Below are 22,159 nucleotides of genomic sequence, written 5' to 3'. Positions count from 1 at the left end.
AAGTCCATCGTATCTAGTCCCAAGGCTGGTTGAAAAAGGAGGAGGAATGGTGTCAGGCTGGCAGCTGGCTGTAAAACTGCCAAAGAAATCAATTAAATGAGTCCTTAATATGCCCCATATGAACTAGGGTGTTTCCCAGATGGAAGGACTAGAAGAGCTGACCCCAAACAGATGGAACTAAGGCTAGAAGAAGACACTTGTATAATGTGGCATGAACAAGTCACCAAGGCAAACATTATCTCATTATGCAAATCTTTGACACATTGATCTATAAGGCTAAATTCTGCCCTTGGGTGCACAAGATTTCCATTTAAGACATGTGAATCCAAGGGTGGAAGCTGGCCTATAGTAAGATTTCATGCCTAAATAAGTTTTATGCTGGATCCTTAACTGTAGCAGTGCTAGTCTCTTTTATAGAGAGAAAGGTCAAATGTATTGTTGGGTCAGGGAGGGAAGGAAAGACACTAAGGATACAGCTATACTGCAATAAAAAACCCCAAGTCTCCGAGACCAAATCAACTGACTCAAGTTTAAAGGGCTAAAAATTGTAGTGTAGTTGGTCGGGCTTGGGTTGGAGCCTGGGCTCTGAGACTCACTCTCTAGGGATTTCAAAGCCCAGGCTCTAACCTCAGCCCCAGTTTGAACATCTACACTGCCATTTTTAACCTTGCAGCCTGAGTTTCCCCCAAGCCTGAGTCAGCTGACCCAAGCCAGCCATGGCTGTGCCCTGGGTATTTTATTGCAGTGTACAAATACCATAAGGAGCACTAGGATAAAAGGCATATTTTTGCTAATGTTTTAAGCTAAGAGGTTTTAAAATTCTAGTTCAGGCAGGGTTAACTATATTTTAACATTTGTTAGCCGGCCAACGTGACCCCAAAGTGGGAGGCTGGGTTATGACACAAACAACTACCGCAAGTTAAAACGCAACTTACTCTGTCTATATTAGTTTTTAATACATGTTAGTTAAACCACTTTAGCTAACACATTTTAAAAACTAAATTATTTATCTTAGAGTGGACAAGCCCTTATACCAAGAGAATGTGACAGGTTTAAAAATAGCAGCTGATCAATGGCTTGAAGTCACCACTGTATCTCCCAGACTAAACAAAAGGGAAAAAAGAGGCTGCAGGAGGATGGGGAACACTACCAAAATGTCAAAGAAGGCAGACCCCCTATTATGTCAGTTGTTTTATCCTCCTCCCTCTGCTTCTTTTACCCTTACCTGCTGTAGGTTTGTTAATGTTACATATATATTTAGTGATAAGGTGGGTGATGTAATATATTTTATTGGACTAACTTCTGATGGTGGAAGAGAAGCTTTTGAGCTATACAGAGCTCTTCTCTGGGTCAATAAGTTCTGTATAGCTCAAACTTCTCTCTTCCACCAACAGAAATTGGTCCAATAAAATATATTATCTCAACCACCCTGTCTCTCGTATCATAGAACCAACATGGTTACAACAGTACATTTTCAGGTCTTTCTCCAGTCTACTTTTAAATGTCCCTAGTGATGGACCTTCCACAATTCCCTTGGGGAAACTATTTATTTTTACAGTCCAGCTATTTTTCTGAAATGGGAATTCAGTCAAGGTATCTTTAAGACCTGTTTATCATACCAATAAACTCCAGCACACAGTAAGATTGAATAAGGACTTCCATACCTAAACACTCAATTTGGTACATCATACCTCCTCATATACTCTCCATTAAGTCTTGATTCAGCAAAATTACAGAGCTGGCTGAGGAAGCCAATGTTTTGAGGCTTCTGATGCTGTGCACAGCAAGAAAATTGGATGTAATTTTTATTTTGTTTTCGCTGACTTGTGCCCTTCTGTGTAATTTTAAAATTGGGTGGAGGACTGACTCAAATGCACAGAAACCTTGCGTACCTTCATCATCCTGGCTTATTGACTGCCATACGCTTTCAGATATATCTAACACAGCAGCAGGCCACTCCAACTCCTCTGTGGAACAATAAGATTCAAACGGTTCACTCTCGTATTGCCTGCAGGCTTCCTCCTCCTCACTGAAGGATTCAAATGTATCCTCAAAATAGTCTGAAAGAGTAGTGCTGCAACTCTGGCCTGATTCCATCTACTCCTCTTCAAAGCACCGAGTATTCAATCCAGCTGGTCACCAAAGTAGAATACTAAAAATAAGAAAAACCCATAACAGATTTGGTAACATATGGCTCTTAAAAAGATTCACCTGGACTACTGCTCTGTAAATCAACAGTGCAATTTACTCAGTCAAGTTACAAATAGCTGTTACAGACTTGTGTGTGTGCAAGGTATAGTTCAACCTCAAACAGGGCCGGCACTTCCACTAGATGACCCTAGGCAGTTGCCTAGGGTGGCAGGATTTGGGGGGTGGCATTTTGACACCCTCAGCAGAAATTCGGAGGCGGGGTTCCTTCCGCTCCAGGTCTTCGGCGGAAATTCGGCGGTGGGTCCTTCACTCGGTCCAGGACCCACCACCAAAGTGCCCCGAAGGAGCGGAGCATTGGCCTGCTAAACCCAGGGTTGTGAGTTCAATCCTTGAAGGGGCCACTTGGGGATCTGGGGCAAAATCAGTACTTGGTCCTGCTAGTGAAGGCAGGGGGCTGGACTCTATGACCTTTCAAGGTCCCTTCCACTTCTAGGAGATAGGATATCTCCATATATTAGAACCCCCGCTGCCGAATGCTCAGAGAAGGAGTGCTGCCGCCAAGGAGGAATACTGCCACCTAGGGCAGCAAAAACTCTGGCACCACTCCTGACCTCAAAATATGAGTCTGAAATAGTTATTTCATGAATTTGCAATATATCAAAATTTAAGTGATTTTATTTTAACTTCATTCCAGATGTACATACCCTATAACCTACTACTGCAGATAAGAACAGATCATTACTTTAGCCATAACTGTACTAAAAGTGGCTTATCATGGTAGTTGCTCACACAAGATTAAAGTATACACTTGAAGTCTACTGATATCAAAACTACCATAAGGTAACATCATTTAATTTCTAAAAAAGTGCAGAACCAGACAATTTGTCAAATTAGCTAGATTTCTATTTTTTTATACTTTTCACAGATTTACAAATAGTCTGAGGTCAAGTTATGAATTCCTTACTTACTGAAGTCAATGGACATTTGCCTGAGTAAAAACAGACAACCAGATTTTACCAACCTTATTCATAGAACTATTATGTGTAATATATGGAGTAATGTACTACTCGATGTAAACAAGGTTGTAACCATAAGTAAGGAATTCAGGCTATCCCCCTTTACAATGACTGCCTTTGATAGCTTAGCTTTCATAAAAGGCTTTAAAAAGAAACCATGCAATTGTGGTATTAAGAATTAATGTTAAGAATTTACACTAAATTGTGGGTAAAAATTTTTCATATGAATATGAAAAAATGACCAAGAAATTGAAATTGTTGCTGTGGATTTTTATCCCTCTCACTGGCCACTCAGAAATACAAAGCGTCCTTGGACTACTCAGCTTTGTTTTGAAAACTGGAAAGAAAACAAAGATTTCAACTGCTTGATATACTTAAATTAATGGGGATTTATTCCAAATCTGAAAAGAAAAAATGAACAAACAAAAAACCAACCCAAACTGTGGGAAGAAAACAATACTCACATACATAATTGGTCACTAATACATTTTAAAGCATCAAATGTGCTTACTTTATCCTCTTCCATTAGGATTATGTCTTAACCATTTCCTCCATTCTAATCATGGAAACGCTCTACTCAATTTAGATACTGTTATAGCACAGCAAACAGAGAATTAGAAGCAGCCTGATCAGAGTTTTTTGTATGCCTACAAATGTCTTCACATGATAAAGTACTTACAGGTACTCTTCCTTCCCTAGTCTTTAATTTAGGTTGTTTAATAAAATATTAATCCCACACTTCTTGAACAATAAAAATTACCATCCATTTTAGATCCAATTTGCATTTCTTGTTCGTTCATTCATGTAAAACAGATCAGTTCCAAACTTCAAATGCCCAAGTCAAATAAAAAAAGGCCAATCTCTATTTAAATACAGCTCAACCTCTTATTGAAAAAAGATTATAATTTAACAAAACAATTGGTCCTTGGAGAGAGAGAGTCATTATTTTTCTTTATCTGAGGCTAAAGATTCTGAGAACAGGTACTTGCATGTTAAAAATGATTTATTCTGTGAACAAAGTCTTTATAATGATGGCAACATTTAAAAACAGATTCACAAAAAAATAACTCCAGTAAAGGAAGAATGCTGCAATGAATGATTAAGGCCCTAATCCTGCATATATGCAGGTGCTTAAATGTTAAGCAAGAGTAGTCCCACTGAGTACTCAAAATATATACTGGAGCAAGATTTTCATGAATAAGGAAATAGTGGGTAGGTCACTATCCTAGTGGAAGAGGATAAAATAAGCCAGATCAAGTTTTTAAAATGTATCCATAGCCAATAATGTCTAGAAACGATGTTTTTCTTCTGATACTGTGTGGTGGAGTCTTTTGTCACCAGGGCTATTCAGGTGCTTAACGTTATGCACTAGCATTGGTCTTTACAGGATCAGGGCCTACACTTAAACTCTACACTGCATACAAACATTAAGTTGGCACAATAAGAAAGCAAAACACGGATACACAACTAATTAGAATGTATGTACTGCAGATTCAAGCATAAGGTGAAATCCTGGATCCATTAAAACCAATAGGTGCCACTGACTTCAGCTGAGACAGGATTTCACCCATATTTAACTTTGCATTCAGACACGCATGTAACTGCCATCTTTGACCTCAATGGAAATTTTCCCTGCATAAGGACTGCACGATCAAACCCCACATAGTCAATAGCTCACTTTTTCCCATTGATATAATTATAAAACTAAAGTGATCTTAGCTGAATACGCACCCTCCCAATGCCATAAAGCAAAAGTTTGCAACATGGAGATTTAACTTCCAAATTATGTGTTGCATTCAATGTTCTAAGTATACTCCTAAATTTCAGCTAACATTGATCTGTGTATAGTGGTGAACAGAAGTCCAGAACACACAGGGCTTGAACTTGTTCTCACTGAAGCTAATGGCAGAACTCCCATTGAGTTCCATCGCACAGGATCAGGGCCAAAAAAAAGAGGATCTATTATAGCTGGCTGAATGGTGTGACAAATTAATCTGAACCTTGTCCATATACAGGCATTTGTAATTTCTAACCAGAAATATATTTGTAAATCCATTTTATATGGGTCATGTTGCAAGCCTATGGGTACAAGAGCAGAAACTTAAACGCTCTCTAAAAGCATTACCTCTGTTAATGTTGTGTACCTTGAACAGTTGGTGTTTTTTTAAAAAAAAAAAAAAAAAAAAAAAAAAAAAGTTATGGGAACTGTGTATTGATAACATCAGCTATGGCATTTTGTTTGAGACAAGCTGGGTAATAATCTTTGTAATGTAAATCCTCTGGGATTCTTTCATCTGTCCTCAATCTTAAGTATACAGTTATAACATAGATAAGAAAATATCTGACCTGACACCAAGTCACATCCATGTATTAGCTAATATCAGCTTGCCAAAGTAAACATATGAGTCTATCTAATTAAACAAACCCTACATATCACTAAGGGCCAAATTCTGCCACTTGGGAACCCACTGCCTTCAATGGCATTGCACTGGTTTATGGTATGTGTCCCTGACTGAAGATCTAATCAATAATAGCTGCTGCTCCTGTTCTCCCAGGCTTCAGAACACAAATGTCCATCTCCTGTAGCCAAGTCCGCCTTATTTCTACTGTCAATTCTGAATGAGCTAATAATGCCAAAATAGTTTTAAACTCATAGATAATAAATTCCTGAGATACTGTCCCCAAACATTATTTTAGCAGTCAAGACAGTTCTTATATTAACTCAATATGGGACTCTTGAAAGTTCACATGGCAAGAAACCTCTTTCCCCAAACTCTAAATGTTTTAATTTTGTTTGTTTGCTTCTTTATAAAATTAAAAATCAGCAGAGATGTAGCATGATCTAGGTGTGAGGATTTGTTGGACTTCACCATGGGTCTACAGGGCACCAGGTGGGCAGTGCTTCCATGCTGCTAATAGGCAGACTCAACAATGCTACTGTCAACACCCCATACATTCTGGAAGACCAATCTTTGCAGGGAAATACCACCAATGGTAGAGATGACTGGCAGCTCCACTTGATAAAATGCAGGCATCTTTGTGTCTGATGATAGATTTTAGGGCTACCCCTGTCCCCTCCCTTCTCCTTGTTAAGGGTTTGATAAGGTTGTAGCTGCCTGAGGAATGAGGATGCCTTTTTGGGTAAAGTAGTATCATCTCCCTCTCCCTTTCTTTCCCAGCTGCACAGGCGAGTTTGGGGTCATGGTCCCTTTCTCCCTTCCCTGCAAACTGCTGATCCAAGGAGTTCGACTGCAATTATAGCAAAAAAAAGTGTATCTTCAAAGTAAAATTTATCGGTAGAATATGTTAATGAGGTAAATAGTAATCAGGGGCAAGGATAATTATATTCAGTATAGGGTTATCAATATTCATTGTATGGGCATTCATATTACTCCATAAGGGTTTTGGGGATGTTATAATAAATGTAGGAATTTACATACTAATATAGATAAAGAGTATGATGTAACTAATCCAGTGCTTACTGGACAATTGAGTCCAGGGGAACAAGTACCGCAATAAAGAAGCCCATCTACTCAAATCTGCCTCTGGGTCAGCCTGTTTTTCTTCCAACAAAATCCACTAACTGGGGAAGTAAGGATTTGAAGAGAGGGTTTCCTACCTCTTAGGTGAGTATTCTAACCACTGACTATATGGTATTCTGATGTGGGGACTTCCTCAATCTCTCCTATTGACACTTCCAATGTCTCTAAAGAGGAAGTGGTTAAGGGGGACTAGGGACTGGACTTTGGTCTCCCATTTGGGTGCCCTCACTTCTAGGCTACAGAGTCAATCTCTCTCTGCCCCAGTGACTGTTCCACTGTAGATAAATACTTAAACAGCCATTAGATCAGAGAGAGTGAGAGTGCCTCTGGGTATGGCTACACTGCAATAAAAAACTCAAGGCATCACATCCCAGAACTGGGGTCAATTGACTAGAGCTGCAGGGCTAAAAATAGCAGTATAGACATTTGAGCTCAGGTTGGAACCCAGACTCTGAGACGCTCCCCCTCTCATCAGGTTTCAGAGCCAAGGCTCCAACCGGAGTCCTTTGTGCCCATGTCAAATGACCCAGGCTCTGAGACTTGGTGCTGCAGATATTTTTATTACAGTATAAATGTATCCTCTGTAGCCTGGTGGGTAGGAAGTCAAGACGCTTAACTCAAGCTTTGTGGATCACAGTGCTGTTCCTGTGACTTTCTAGGTCCCTAAAAGTTAGGCACCAAGATGCTGACTGCTACATTGCCTAAGTCCCTTTGTGGATCTGGGCCCTACTGTCTAGAGCAGGATTCCTGGGTTCTATTTGCAGTTCTATATGCTTGACTCACTGTGAACTTGGTGAAAGCCAGATTTTCAAAGATATTTAAGCATGTAAAGATGCAGTGGGATTTTCAGAAGTGCCAAGCAACTTAGGCACCAAACTAGTATTAATTTCAACTAGTGTTTAGATATTTAATCCATTTAGGTGCTTTTGAAAATCCCACTTAGGCACCTAATTGGATATTTAAGCACATAAATACCTTTTAATATATGGCCCTTATGGGCAGATTTTCAAAGATGCTCTACTTCAACTCCAACTAACTTTGACAGAAACTGCCAGTACTCAGCACCTCTGAAATTAAGCCCTAGGCTTTGGCCTGCCCTTCTGTAAACCATCACACATGGAGGTTGTGAGGCTCAATTAAGGATGGTTTGTAATGTATTAAGCTTTAAGAGCTACTTATGGAAATGCAAATTAGTGTTTCACAGCCTATTGTCTACTGCATCTGTTAGTGGCTGCCATAATGATGAATACGTTATGAAGGCAATAGGATAGGGTCTCAATGTCAGATTGTAAAAGGGTTTCTATTTTGCTTTTAGGCTGGTTCAACAATCAAAACTTGCTGATCTAAACTTCTAATATTAATCAACATTGATGTAATACTTCTGCTTGTTACAGCAGCATTAATGCAGGATTGAAACTGGTTATTGAGTTCAAGGCCATGGGAAGATAACAATAAGAAATGCAAGCTGGGAGTCAATTAGTACTCTAACGCTCACACTTACCTAATATCTTTGTTAAGTGAAGCATCAGCCACAGCAGGCATAGAAGGGGAAGGAACTGGAGGAATTCAGCAAAATGATGGATTGGCTGAGCTGGAACCACTTCACAACATCAGATGTAACCAACATCACCTTGTCTTTACAATACAAAGTGGTAAGTTACTAAACAAGTTGAATTGAGTATTAGCAGCAACCTTTCACACAATGCTGGAATATCCTGGAAAGCCAAAATTACAGCTAAACAGACTTCAGACCAAATTAGATGTGCTCCTACTACAGCAGGTCTTATGTAAAATAATGAGGATGTAGCAGATATGTACTCGCTTTTGCAAACATCAGGTTAAATTCTCTATTGAGGGCTTTGGGAGGGAGGAATCGTGGAGGTGATATAGTTTGAAATTCTCTGTAGTAACTCCCTTGGCCAGCTACAGAAGTGGCAACAAAAGGTGGCTGTAACATGAGGCCAGAGAACATGGGAAGGATTCTAGAGGAAAACCTGAAGAAAAGAGGTGCTCTCTTTTCGCTTTGTAAGCAGTAAATCACACTCCAAATGGGCCATCACATTCTCAAACTATTTAAAGCACTAGCAAGTAAAATCAGGGAAGAAACTACTCTCTATGTAGATTAGTGTTTGAAATAAAGAAAAACATTCAAAAACTTGTAATTCCTGAATTCCTGTGCAGGACTAATATTTTTTTGTATAGCTCTATCACAAAGTAGAATACTATAATTTGATATATTTCTCTTTTGGAAATGGATTTCACAAACCACATGTTCTGAACTAGAGCTATTCAGCTATTTTTGATTTAATATTTTTAATTGAAAAATATTGATTTGTTGAAATCAATTTTTTCTTTTTGCAGGAATGTACCAGCTTCAATGAAACACTCATCAAGAGAGGTTTTTCACATCCAGGATGTAATTTAACCCCAGAATAGCCAATTGCCCAGTGATTGGGCTACTCACCTGGGATGTGGAAGACTCTAATTCAAATCTCTGCTCTGTGTAATTTAGATCAGGATTTGAACCAGGGTCTCCCACATACCAAATAATAGCTTCTTAACCAGTGAGCTATTAGCTAATGGGGGAATAAGGGTTTCTTGTTGCTTTTCACACAAAGCTTCTAAATGTTTCAAGTTCATTCCTATGCAGAACAGGAAAACTATTTACCACCCAGCGCTATTCTGGACATCTTTTAGCAACACTGTTCTGTTGGCACCAGCATCAGGACCACTTGCAGTCTTAGAAGCAGTATGTTTCCAATGATGAACAAATGTCAGCAAATTAATTTGTGCAATCATAGCCTTAGTTTGTCTACACTAGCACTTTTGGCGGTATCACTTATGTCGCTCAGGTGTGTGTGTGGGGGGGGGGGGGAACCCTCTGAGCGACATAGTGTTGTCCACATTGGTACTTCTGTCAGTGTAACCTATCTTGGCAGGAGAAGCTCTCTTGCCAACATAGCTACTGCCACTTACTGGTGGTGGCTTAATTATGTCAATGGGAGAGCTCTCTCGCATATGCACAAAGCAGCTACACGAGCAATTGCACAGCTGTGCCATTGTAAGCTCACTAGCGTAGACATGGCCTAAGTGAGTTCTGCTTGCAAGGTATGTAACTTGTTAGATGGAAGGGAACAAAATTTACATCACTCATTTCAGTCCACTTCCTAACAATGGTTATACTAGGTCAGAACAGTGGTCCATTTAGCTGAGTATCCTGTCTTCCAACAGTGGTCAGAGCCAGCTGCTTCAGAGGCAATGAACGGAACAGGGCTATTTATCAAGATCCACTCCCCATCAGCTAGTCCCAGCTTCTGGCAGTCAGAGGCTTAGGAACACCCAGAGCATGGGGTGACATCCCTGATCATCTTGGCTAATAGCTACTGACGGACCTAATCTCCATGAATTATCTAATTCTTTCTTTAACATACTTTTGACCTTCACAACATCTCATAGCAACAAGCTGCATAGGTTGATTGTATGTTGTGAAGTACATCCTTCTGTTTGTTTTAAACCTGCTGCCTATTAATTTCATTGGATGACCTCTAGTAGTTGTTTTTATGTGAAGGGGCAAATAACACTTCCTTATTTACATTCTCCACACGATTCATGATTTTTATAGACCTACATCATATCCCCCCTTACTTATCTCTTCTCTAAACTGAACGGTCCCAGACTTTTTAATCTCTCCTCTTACAGGAGCTGTTTCATACCCCTAATCTTTTTTGTTGGCTTTCTCTGTACTTTTTCCACTTCCAATGTATCTTCTTTGAGATGGAGTGACCAGAATCACACACTGTATTTAAGGTGTGGGTGTACCATGGATTTATATTGTGGCACTGTATTTTCTGTCGTCTTATCTATCCCTCTCTTAGTGGTTCCTAATATTGTTAGCTTTTTTGACTACTCTCTTTTCCCTTGGAACTCTAGTAGTGACATCCTCTTCTTTCAGAATACTCCCTAATTTTATAGCAAAGGAAGGTTAAACAAAAATCACATTTTTGTTTATTAGGCTTATGTAACATAGAAATAAGAGCTCATCACAGAAGTTCACAAACATGTGGAAAACTGGCAACTCACTATTCATAAAGGTGTTCATTCTTTTTTTTTCTTTTTTTCTTTTTTTTAAGAGGTACCATGTGAGTTATGGAGGTCCGTTTCCCCTTGTGTGATATTGGTGACATTGCACTTGGAATAGTGTGTACAATTCTCAACACCCCAATAGAAAAAAGACAGTGACAAAGAGCAGAGGAGGCTGCTTGTGATCAGGAGGACAGGGACGTGTCAGGATTTGATAGTATGACCATCAGGAATGGGGATGCTTTCTACTGGTCAAGTTGGTGTTCTAAGTTACCATCAAGAATATAATGGATTTAGGGGGTGTTTGTCATTAAGTGTTGCAGAAATGTTTAGTACCCCTGGGCTGAATTATGGCTGCAGAACTGTTTGGCAGTGGGGACGTGGTTGAGAGGCAACTAAATTAGCCATTGTAAGAGTTGAGAGTAATGGGGGAAAATAGAGTTGGGGGCATGTCCTGTGTGGGTGTTTCAAGTATTTTTCTTGTGTGTGCAATAGAAAACAACCCATATATTTGCATGTAATAACAGCTACTATATTGTCACTGAAAAATACATATTGGGATCTATAATTCTGATTACTCAAATTCCAGCTGTTGTTCTTATTAGAAATAAAAAGGCAGCTATTAAAAAGGAAAAGATGTGCCATTAAGGGAAAAGCAGATTGAAAATTTCAGTGCATAATATATATACTTTTTCCAGGATCCTAGAGCACACTATAAGGGGACTGCTTTCTTCATGACTGAAAATGCAGCTAACTGTGGGGTGGAATAGGGCAACTAAATTATCCAACAGTTTAGGACATGAGCTGATCAGCACTGTACTCAATTGAAACAGAAGGGGAAATGCAGGGAGGCAGAATGCAGTGACTCAAATTGGAAATTGATCAGGAATACAGTGGTGTTACTATCCCAATTCTTCCTAAATAAGCTGAATGATCTTTACATGGCATAAATACTCCTAAAAAATGGAGAAAGGCACAAAGAAAGCACTTGAGGAAAATACAGTGAAGTACAGCAAGGCTAAGGACAGGAATTCTCAAGCTCAGGATAAATTTCAGAGCCTCCCAGTCCATCTAACCAAGCAGCCTACATCCAGTTGCTGCAAAGTGCAGGGGGGAGGAAGAAATAATGAATGTGGCCTGCTGCTCCCATCCACTGCTGGACCTAGCCCAGCAGTGTGTACTCAGGCTTTGCATTAATCCTCTGGTGCACATCCCAACGCGCTCACACCCCCTTCCATCGCAGCACTTCTAGGACACACTGAAGGACAATACCACAATGAACTGCCAAGTGCTAACACAACTTCCTGCAAACTGGAGAGTTGCCTTCCCCATTTAAGTTCTAAGCCAGGCTTGATCCCACGGGGCATGAGAGATGCAAAAGGCCAGCACATCTTGTGCCAAAGATGCAGCCAATGTTATTGCAAAGGCTCCTGCACTAAAATCCCCCCTCCACTAGCAGAGGAAGACCCCCCCCCCAGACCCGGGGAGGAGCTCTGTGCCCCCACCCCGGAACACGGGGAGAGCCTCAAAGCGGGGAAGGGGCTTTGCATCGCCCCCTCCCCCGCACGGGGAGAGCCGCTCTGGGGGACGAGACGCCGAACAGGGAAACCCCGGCCTCACCTCCTCCTGCAGGCCGCTCCCGTTGCCCAGGCAGCCAGCCCGGCCTCTCTCCCCGCCCCGGGTGCGGCGGCGCCTCCCCTCCTCTCCTGTCCCCAGAGCCCGCACTTGGGTTCCGAGCGCGGCCGCTGCCCCCGGCTCTCTAGCCGCGCAGGGCGGGGGCCCGACTGGCTCAGCTGCCGCTACTGCTGCGGGGGAAGGGGCCCGGACTCCGAGCTGCCAGTGACGGACGGAGAAAGCGCCGGGGCGGCCCCGGCTGTCCCGGCTAATGGAGCTCAGCCTACGACTGACCCCAGCTCGCTCCGTGTCGGGTTGACGGCACATGAGAACGGCTCTACTGGGTCAGACTGAAAGGTCCATCCCGCCCAGTATCCTGGCTGGAGTTGGCTGGCAGTGAAAACCCGCCCTTTGTTTGCATGTCGCCTTAGAGAAGGCATAGCCGAGGGGTGCAGGCAAGGAGGTCCATAGAATACCAGGGTTGGAAGGGACCTTAGGAGGTCATCCAGTCCAACCCCCTGCTCAGTTTTTTGCCCCAGATCCCTAAATGGCCCCCTCAAGGATTGAACTCACAATCCTGGGTCTAGTGGGCCAATGCTCAAACCACTAAGCTATCCCTCCCCCTAACAAATTGCCCTGGCCCTGGCCTGCCTCCCACAGCATGTCACTGGCGTGTTTTGTCCTGGTCTGTGCTACACGCTGTGTGTGGCTTGCGCTGTTGGGGTCACGTTTGGACTGTGAGATCTTCAAAGTAGGGACCTCATCTTCGCCCATGTTTGGCTAGCATTGGGCACCTTTTAGCACCCTGCGGCCCTGATCTTGAAGGAGGCTTCTGGGCATTGCTGTAATACAAAAGAATAATGTATAACAGACAGGTTAGCCACTGTAGATCAGGATACATGGTGTAGCTAATGACTGCATAACTGGAGGGAGACAGTAAAGAGCAAGATGGAGATGGATAGGCAATGCTTTGGAGCAATGGTTCTCAGGCTGTGGTCTACAGAGCATTTGCTGGCATGTACAGAGAGCTGGCTGCTCGCTGTATGCTGGCCCTTCTTTCTACTCAGCCTGCCAAATCAAAAAAGCGACACCTGCATTAAATACTTTCCTCATATTATTTTTTTTCCGTTTGTGAAATTGCTAAAGATGCTACAGAGATTTTGTGTGATTGTGAATGGGAGGGGAAATAATCCACATGACAGAAAATGAGAGTTGGTGGCGTGACAGTGAAAGGAGAACACACTTATAGTTGTGGTGCACTATGAAAAAATATATATATATTCAGAAAGGTCTGCCCTCTATATCAAGAAAATTTGTACCATGTGCTAATACATCTCTAACCCAAGGATTCACCTGTTATTTATTGTTGTATTTCCATCTGAGGAGTTTAGTGAAGCTAACAGCATAGTAAGATTCCAAAATGAATAAGAACACAATTTGGAGTAATTTAAAATAGGCTTCCTGTTTTCATGCTCTGGGACATAAATGATCACCAGGTTAGGCCAACCTCTTCACAGTTTCTTCCAGATCACTAATTAAGATATCAAATAAAACAAAAACTGATAGAGCCTTACAGTTCACCACTAAACACCGTTCCCCACAATTCAACACTTTCTCATTACCAATTTTATGAAAATAGGTAATGACTTTAGGTTACTGACTTGGTCAGAATTTGAATTGATTTCCTAGAGATGAAAGATTCTGACATTTCATTTCAATCTCCTGATCTACCCAGTCCCTTTTAAATTCATAATTTTGGTGCATGAAAAATATATTACTCCTAACAGGTTTATTCCTTTGACATTTATTCAGGGAAAGTATTGTCTTCACATTTGAGTCATTTGGTTTGGAGTCCAGGATACAAATAATTTTTTTTTTGTCTTTGTAATGTACCATTTGCTGCCTAGGAAGTTCATATTTTGAAGAGCATATTCTTTGAACCGATATTTGTTTCTAAAGGATTTGAAGATGCTAATGGATGGCCCAACCCAGTTATGTCAGAGGATATTAAGATTTGCTACCACTAATGTACTGAAGTTGTTTCTATACAGAACCGTAAATAGTGTTGTGTGAGAAGCACTGACAGGCTTTTACTGCAGCTCATCTCTTCTTCATATGTTAAATTTAAACATAACACAACTGTTGAATGTCTTAATACAGGCAAATGCTTTCTGATGTCTCAATCCACTAAGACTGCAATATCCCTTTTAACCATAGGGCTGCATAAGAATCCATATTCGATAGGTGTGTGCATTTCCCAGGTGACTGTAATCTAGTTAACCTTGTGGACAGAACTAATTGGGCTCTCATAATGAAATTCATTACCCAGTGGTGGACTGGCCTCACACCATACTCTGATGATGGGTAAAATTTATGTAACTCATTATACACCCAGGTGTTTTCACCCAGAAACGTCAGAACTCAAATATTTGAAATCTGAGAAATAAGTGTTTAGAGTTAAAAATATCAATAATTTTTGTCTTTACCAGCATAGACATTGAAAGTGCTGCCAAGTAGCACCCAGACTCTGTAAATCATTGAACAGAATGCTTAACTTAAAAATATTGCACAGAAAATGATATGGAATGTGTCTCTCTCTGAGGGGTTACTGCAGAGGGCTGCTGCATTTGAAAATGGTGGTTTCAATTCCAATTAATCCATATCTTCAATTAGGAAATGGACTGGTCTGCGGCTTAGTGTTGTTTGAGACTGGCAGTTGTCCATGGCGGATCAGAAGTTGTGCACACAGATGAAATATTAATAGCCATCATTACTATACAGGTTTAAGTAGATAGGAATTAAATGGTGCCGCAAGATGAAATGGAACAAAAATGTTACAGATCAGTGTTTGTGAGAAACTGAAGAATTTTTCTAATGGGTAAATATTGAATTTTATAGAATTATTTAAATCTTGAAACTAAGGGATTATTCATATTCTGGTGGCTATGGAAACATGCAGTTTATGTAATCTTGGCTGGGCTACTTGGCTGAAGGACATGCTCCTTGTTAAAATGAAGTGACTTAATTTCATAAGTATTTGGTGCCAGGCAGAAGGGAATAGGGACTCCATGGTAAAAAATATTTAGAACTCCAGTCATGAGCCACTGCACATAAAAAAAGAATCATTTTATTACAGTAAAAGTAATGGAGTGACTGGCAGGTGTCTGTTTTTAATTATGCTCTGCCTGGCAGAAAGAAGACACAGTAGGGTTCTACTTCCATTGAGCTACAGAATAGGATGGGGAGGGGCTACAATCTTTTGTGAAAAAGGTAAACTTCCTTTTTAGAAGCAGCCATACTGTCTTGTATTGTGATCTTGTCAGCTTTTATAGGGAAAGTTAGATCAGACTTGGTAAGTATGTGGATGAGAGACTTCCAAGAAAAGCACTGGTCCTGAAGGAAGTGCTATGAGAAATCAAGTAATTAGCATTTTTTGCTCCATGTCAGTAACAAGTCTGTTACCTCCATGTGGTGCTAGAGGACATTATGCTGCTGAAAGTGTTGTCTTTAGATGAGACTTAAAACAATAAGATACTTTACCACTTTGATACTAAGGATCCCAAGTCTGTTTTTGCAAAGATTTGGGTATTAAGCTTTGTGACTTGCCCTAGATTCCAAGCTGCGTAATTATATTGTGCTTTCCTAATTTTAATTTGCACTTTCAAGTGGATATATTATTATTTACTTTTTGTCCTAATATGCTGTGCTGTTAAACAGCTGACACACATGTTCATCCTCACAGTTGGCAACATTTCAATGGGAAAGGCATATGCAGACTGTAAGATGCTTTTGGATCCTTCTCATCTTATGATTACAGTGTAATTAAAATACGAGACACAAAGCAGATCATAATTCATATAAAACAGTCCTAAAATTGGTTTGAGGAGCTCATTAAAATCCATAGGAAAGTGCAGCCACTTCCTCCCACCAGCACTCCAAAATGATGATAGACTCGCCTTTCTGTGTGAGGAAACACACACACACACACACACACACACTATCAAACAATTTTTTTTTTCATTTATTACACATTCAAACCTTGATGGGAAACTGTGTGTGGGGCGGGGGGGAAACAGCATCTGAAAAAGTAAGTTCAAAACAAATGTTTTTCAGAGAGTGATTTTTATGGTAACGCTTGTGAGTTCAAGAATATGTAATGCAATGTCAGTGATTTTTCAGCATCCCAAACATTTCCAGAGAGTATGATGCCTTGTTCTTTTGGAAATTGCATAGCTAAATTCATGATGTTCATGTTATACATTTTATCAATTTCTCCAGCAAGGTCAATTAAAATCTATATGTCATCTGTTTATCAAGCAGCAACTGGCAACCAAAGTGGGTCAATAACAAAGAACAGTGAGTTCCCTGTTCTAGTATTAAGCTGTTTTCAAAATAACTGCCTCTGCCTGCACCTCCATGTCCTTGAGTTCCTTAGGTTTGAGTTTCCTCTACCTTACACCGGTATAATTCCACTAACTTCAAAAGAGTTACTGCTTGTGACAGACTGAACAATATTCTGCAACATCCTGGACAAATCTTGTGGAATTAAGATAAACTTTACTGAATTAAGTTAAACCTTATTGAATTAGGTTTAATACCTTTAGCGTCCATTGTATTAAAAATGCCCGCCCGTGCTGCTTCTCGCCACCCCCATTGGCCCGGGACGGCGAACCGCAGCGAGTGGGGGCCACGATCGGCCGAACCTGCCGTGTCAGCAGGTAAATAAACTGTCCCGGCCCGCCAGGGTGCTTACCCTGGCGAGCTGCGTGCCAAACGTTGCCGACCCCTGATATATAGTAAATGCTTAAGTTTTCTTCCTTTTTTATTGTTTTCACTTGGGATTTTTCCATGGACTTTTCTGAAGCATTCCCAGCCTGCTGCTAAAGGGAGAGCTTTTCAAGGGAAAGCAGAGCTCAACACAGGTTTCGCTCAGATCAGTACTGGAAGCAGCTAAGCAGTTTTCCTCAATAATAGGTTGGCTCCCTTTGGAATCTGTCAGACTCTGTTTCAAAATGATGAGCCATTTTGACACGTCAGTAAATAACTTCTATTAGAAATTGAAGCCTTTCCACAGAAACACAGTGTTTAACTTATCGCTGTACCATTTAAACACAATATTTAACTGGTTTCTTAACTAGGTTTTTATATCATGCTTATCACTGTGTTATCTGAGAATCCTACAGATTCTAAAAGAATTAGCAAGGATCTCTGTTTCTCCCCTGCCATCCCTCTGTTGATTGGTTACTATCATTATTAGAGAAATCCAAGCTGAAGAAGTGATTTTGTATGTTATTTCAAAGACATGGAGATTCATGGTCTTTCTAATATTTTGTTTAAATGAAGAACACAATCACAGACCAGTTTCTGAGAAGTCTTCTGTGAGCATGAGTCTCACCCTTGTGGTTCAGCATTTGATTGTTCCAGAGCAAGGGTTCCCAAACTTGGTTTGTGGCTTGTTCAGGGTAAGTCCCTGGCGGGCTGCAAGACACTTTGTTTACCTGAGCGTCCGCAGGCATGGCTGCTTGCAGCTCCCAGTGGCTGCGGTTCACCATTCCCAGCCAATGGGAGTTGCGGGAAGCGGTGGCCCAGCCTGCGCCACTTCCCACAGCTCCCATTGGCTGGGAACAGCGAACCACGGCCACTTGAAGCTGGGAGTGGCCCTACCTGTGGACACTCTGGTAAACAAAGTGTCTCGCGGCCCACCAAGGGCTTACCTTGAACAAGCCACAAACCAAGTTTGAGAACCCCGGTTCCAGGGGAACAGACTAGTTATTACAGATGGTCATACTTGTGGAGGAAGAGGCAATTTTTTAGGTAGCTTGGGCTTATCCCATCAGGGCTTTGAAAAGTGGCACCAGAACCTTGAATTTGGCATCTGGTCACAAGCAGATGGACATTTTCTTTAGTTAGAGCAGGGGTGGGCACACTACGGCCCGGGGGCTGCATCTGGCCCTTCAGACATTTTAATAAGACCCTTGAGCTCCCACTGGGATGGGGGGGGGTCCAGGGCTTGCCACACTCTGGCACTCCAGCCAGGGAGCAGGGTCGGGGGCTTGCCCTGCTCCACGCGTGCCGTGGCTCCACACAGCTCCTGGAAGCAGCGGCATGTCCCGCCTCCGGCTCCTATGTGAAGGGGCAGCCAGGGGGCTCCACTCTGCATGCTGCCACCGCCCCAAGCACCGCCCTCACAGCTCCCATTGGCTGGGAACTGCAGCCAATGGGAGCTGCAGGGGTGGTGCCTGAGGACAGGGCAGCATACAGAGCTGCCCAGAGCCTGCACACCTAACCCTGTCCCGTGCACCAACCCCCTACCCCAGCCCGGATCCCCCTCCTGCCCTCCGAACCTCTCAGTCCCAGCCCGGAGCACCCTCCTGCACCCCCAACCCCTCATTTCCAACCCCACCCAGAGCCCGCACCCCCAGCTGGAGCCCTCACCCCCTCCTGCACCCCAACCCCCAATTTCATGAGCATTCATGGCCCGCCATACAATTTCCGTACCCATATGTGGCCCTCGGGCCAAAAAATTTTGCCCACCCCCGAGTTAAGAGTGTATATATATGTCAGTACACATACACACCCTATAGGGGGCATGTTAGGGAACAGGCAATAAACTCCTGTTATATTTGTATTTTGGGGTGATAGACTAAGGCAAACATCCCAGACATTTGATATTCTGACTGCACTGCTCTACAGCCAAAATGCTTCTGAAATAAACATAGTCTAACTTTACTAATTCTGGGTCACTGAGAATGAAAATGATGCTTAAAATTGTTGATTGGCTCTAGTTTTCAAGATATGCTATTGGGTCAGTATATACGACCCTTGACTTGGGAATGGCGGAGGATAAGTGAGTTATAAAGGGAAGGGATCTCAATTTAAACCAGAAATGACTAAAATACATCTTTGACTGGATCTATGAATAAATCTATGACTGGGTTTGGACAGTACTTGCTTTTTAGGCAAAACAATGAATGATGCAATCTGAAGCTGGTATTGCATCATACATGATATGAATTGCATCATGTTATTCCTAGAAGTCATGGATGATGCAATCATAACGAAGCTTACATCACTCTGCTGAACAAATTGCCCTATATCAGCTCTAGAAATCATACAGTGTCGTGCTCTCTTATTTGTCAGTGTTTGATTTTGCAAAGGGACACATTTCTGTTTAGCCAAAGTGAGCAGAGATGCCTCGTACTTATGTGAATAGTGCAGATAACTTCTGCTATGTTTGTGATGAAGTGACTTTTGCATCACAAAAGCGCAGTATAACCACTATAGTTAAGAAAGCCTATCACCTTTATTTTGGCTGCAAAATTGGAGATCAGGACAAGAGGTGGGCCCCACACATATGCTGCAACACTTGTGCAACAAATCTTCGCCAGTGGTTGAACAGGAAAAGGAAATCTATGCCTTTTGCAGTGCCAATGATTTGGAGAGCGCCAACAGATCATACCAGCAATTGTTACTTCTACTTGGTGCCTCCAGTTGGGAAAGGTGTGTCAAAGAAGAAAAAGTGGACTGTGCATTATCCAAACATTTCATCAGCTATATGCCCAGTACCCCACGGAGAAGGACTGCCGGTTCCTGATGCACCAGAATCATTCTCACTTGAGTCAGACGAGGAAGAGGATGAAACTTCTGGTCCTGAACCATCAATGTCACAGGACCCACATTTTCTCCCATCCTCCTCCTCTGAACCACACCTCATAACACAAGGTGAACTGAATGACCTTGTCAGGGATTTGGAACTACCCAAGAGTAAGGCAGAGCTGTTTGGGCTCCAGACTACAGCAGTGGAATCTCCTGGCAGGTGATGTTAGGGTTTCCATGTTCCGTGACTGTCAAAAGGATCTTGTCCCATTCTTCTTCATGGAAGGTGATCTTGTAGCCTGCAACAACATCGATGGTGTGATGGCAGCCCTCAACATCGTTCACGATCCAGATGAGTGGAGACTGTTCATTGATTCATCGAAGACGAGTCTTAAAGCTGTTTTTCTGCATAATGGCAATGTTTTGCCATCAATTCCAGTTGGTCATTGTAAGAGGGTCCAGACTCACCCCTGCGGCACCTCCTGCTGGTCGTCCAGGGAATTAGCTCACCAGCCTCTGGAGCGCCCTCTGCAGGCCGGTGATCTGCCTTGTCCTCTGCTGGCACCCATGTCCCTCCCAGGACCCGGTGCCCCTATTACTGGGATGCTGCCCCCTGGCAGTACCCCCACACTAGGTCTCCCCTCCCTGGGGAACCTGCACCCACTATCCCCACCTTGCCTCAGCACTAGGCCACTGCCAGTCACCAACTAGCCCCCGCTCCCTGGGGCAGACTGCAGTATAGGCCACTCATCACTGGCAAGGAGGGTTTGGACCTGCTGCCTTGGCCTAGCCCTGGGCTGCCCTCTGCAACCCCCAGTACCCCTTGGCCTTCCGCTAGGCCGCAGCCTGGGGCTATCCAGGCTGCAGCTCCTCAGCCTTTCCCCAGCCCAGCTCCACTACAGGCACCCTGTCTTGCTCCCTGCAGCCAGGCCCTTCTCTCTCTGCACTCAGAGAGAGACTCTGAGCTCCTGGCTCCCAGCCTCTTATATAGGCCAGCTGAAGCCTGATTGGGGCATGGCCCCAGCTGCAGCCACTTCCCTCAATCAGCTCAGTAGCTTTTCCCTTTGCCCCAGCCCTCTGACAGGGCTGTTTTAAACCCTTCCAGGCAGGAGCGGGGTAAGCATCCCGCTACAGTCATGCAGTCCATATGAAGGAAACCTATGACAACATGAAGCAACTTTTGAGGTGCATAAACTATGACCAACATTAGTGGCAGCTTTGTGGCGATTTGAAGATTGTTGTTCTCTTGCTTGGTCTGCAGACTGGATACACAAAGTACTGCTGTTTTCTCTGCGAATGGGATAGTCGTGCAAGAGACTCCCACTACATCAAGAAAGATTGGCCACTCTGACAGTCATTGGAGCCTGGGAGGAAAAGTGTTCAGCATCCACCACTTGTTGAATCAAGGAAGATTTTGTTACCACCCTTACACATCAAGCTGGGTCTGATGAAGAACTTTGTCAAAGCCATTGACAAAACAAAAGGAGCTTTCAAATACCTCCGTGGAAAATTTCCAAGGTTAAGTGAAGCTAAGATAAAGGAAGGTGTCTTTGTTGGTCCTCAGATTCGTGAACTTCTTTGAGATGATGCATTTGACCATGCACTGCGTGGCAAGGAAAAGACGGCATGGAAAGCCTTCCAGTTAGTGGCAATAAATTTTCTCGGAAACAACAAGGCAGACAACTTCAAGTTGTTGGTGGAAAACCTCCTCAAGGCATACAAAAGCCTTGGTTGCAACACGTCACTAAAGATACATTTTTTGCACTCTCATCTAGATTTTTTTTCCACCGAACTGCGGAGCAGTGAGCGACGAGCACGGCGAGTGATTTCACCAGGACATTGCAACAATGGAGAAACGCTATCAGGGCAAATGGAGCCCATCAATGCTTGCAGACTATTGCTGGACAGTGACAAGAAATGCTCCATTTAATGAATATAAGAGACAAGCCAAGAAGCACCGAGTAGACACTGAATAGGACTAAACTATGTACATAATAGCTTTTTGCCTTTTTGTTTCATAATAAATTTTATTTATAGAACCCTTCTGCTGATTTTTAAAGTGTTACATAAACAGGTCAGGTGAAATATTATCATGTAAAGCAACCATAAACACATGAAATGACCTAGGTTTACAATTTATGATTAAAACTCTACTATCTA

The 22,159-nt window shown here is 42.5% G+C and overlaps 1 protein-coding gene across 2 annotated transcripts in view; it reads right to left on the bottom strand.

The window, feature by feature from the left end:
* C9H8orf48 (chromosome 9 C8orf48 homolog) overlaps positions 1-12,733 on the bottom strand; it is a 35,622-nt gene extending 22,889 nt beyond the window's left edge. Inside the window, exons 1-3 of one of the 2 annotated variants that reach the window (XM_034781644.1) lie at positions 12,410-12,733; positions 8,211-8,344; positions 1,893-2,152 (exon numbers count right to left, since the gene is read on the bottom strand). In XM_034781644.1, coding sequence (XP_034637535.1) covers positions 1,893-2,097 — 205 coding nt within the window. In that variant the 5' untranslated portion in view covers positions 2,098-2,152; positions 8,211-8,344; positions 12,410-12,733. The remainder of the gene's footprint in view (positions 1-1,892; positions 2,153-8,210; positions 8,345-12,409) is intronic. The other variant, XM_034781642.1, reaches the window with a different exon arrangement.
* Positions 12,734-22,159: the final 9,426 nt, after the last annotated feature.

This window comes from Trachemys scripta, chromosome 9 (assembly GCF_013100865.1).
Source record: "Trachemys scripta elegans isolate TJP31775 chromosome 9, CAS_Tse_1.0, whole genome shotgun sequence".
Classification (NCBI taxonomy): Eukaryota; Metazoa; Chordata; order Testudines; family Emydidae; genus Trachemys; species Trachemys scripta.
The sequence above is the reverse complement of the archived record's forward strand: the minus strand, read 5'-3'. Positions and strand labels throughout refer to the sequence as shown.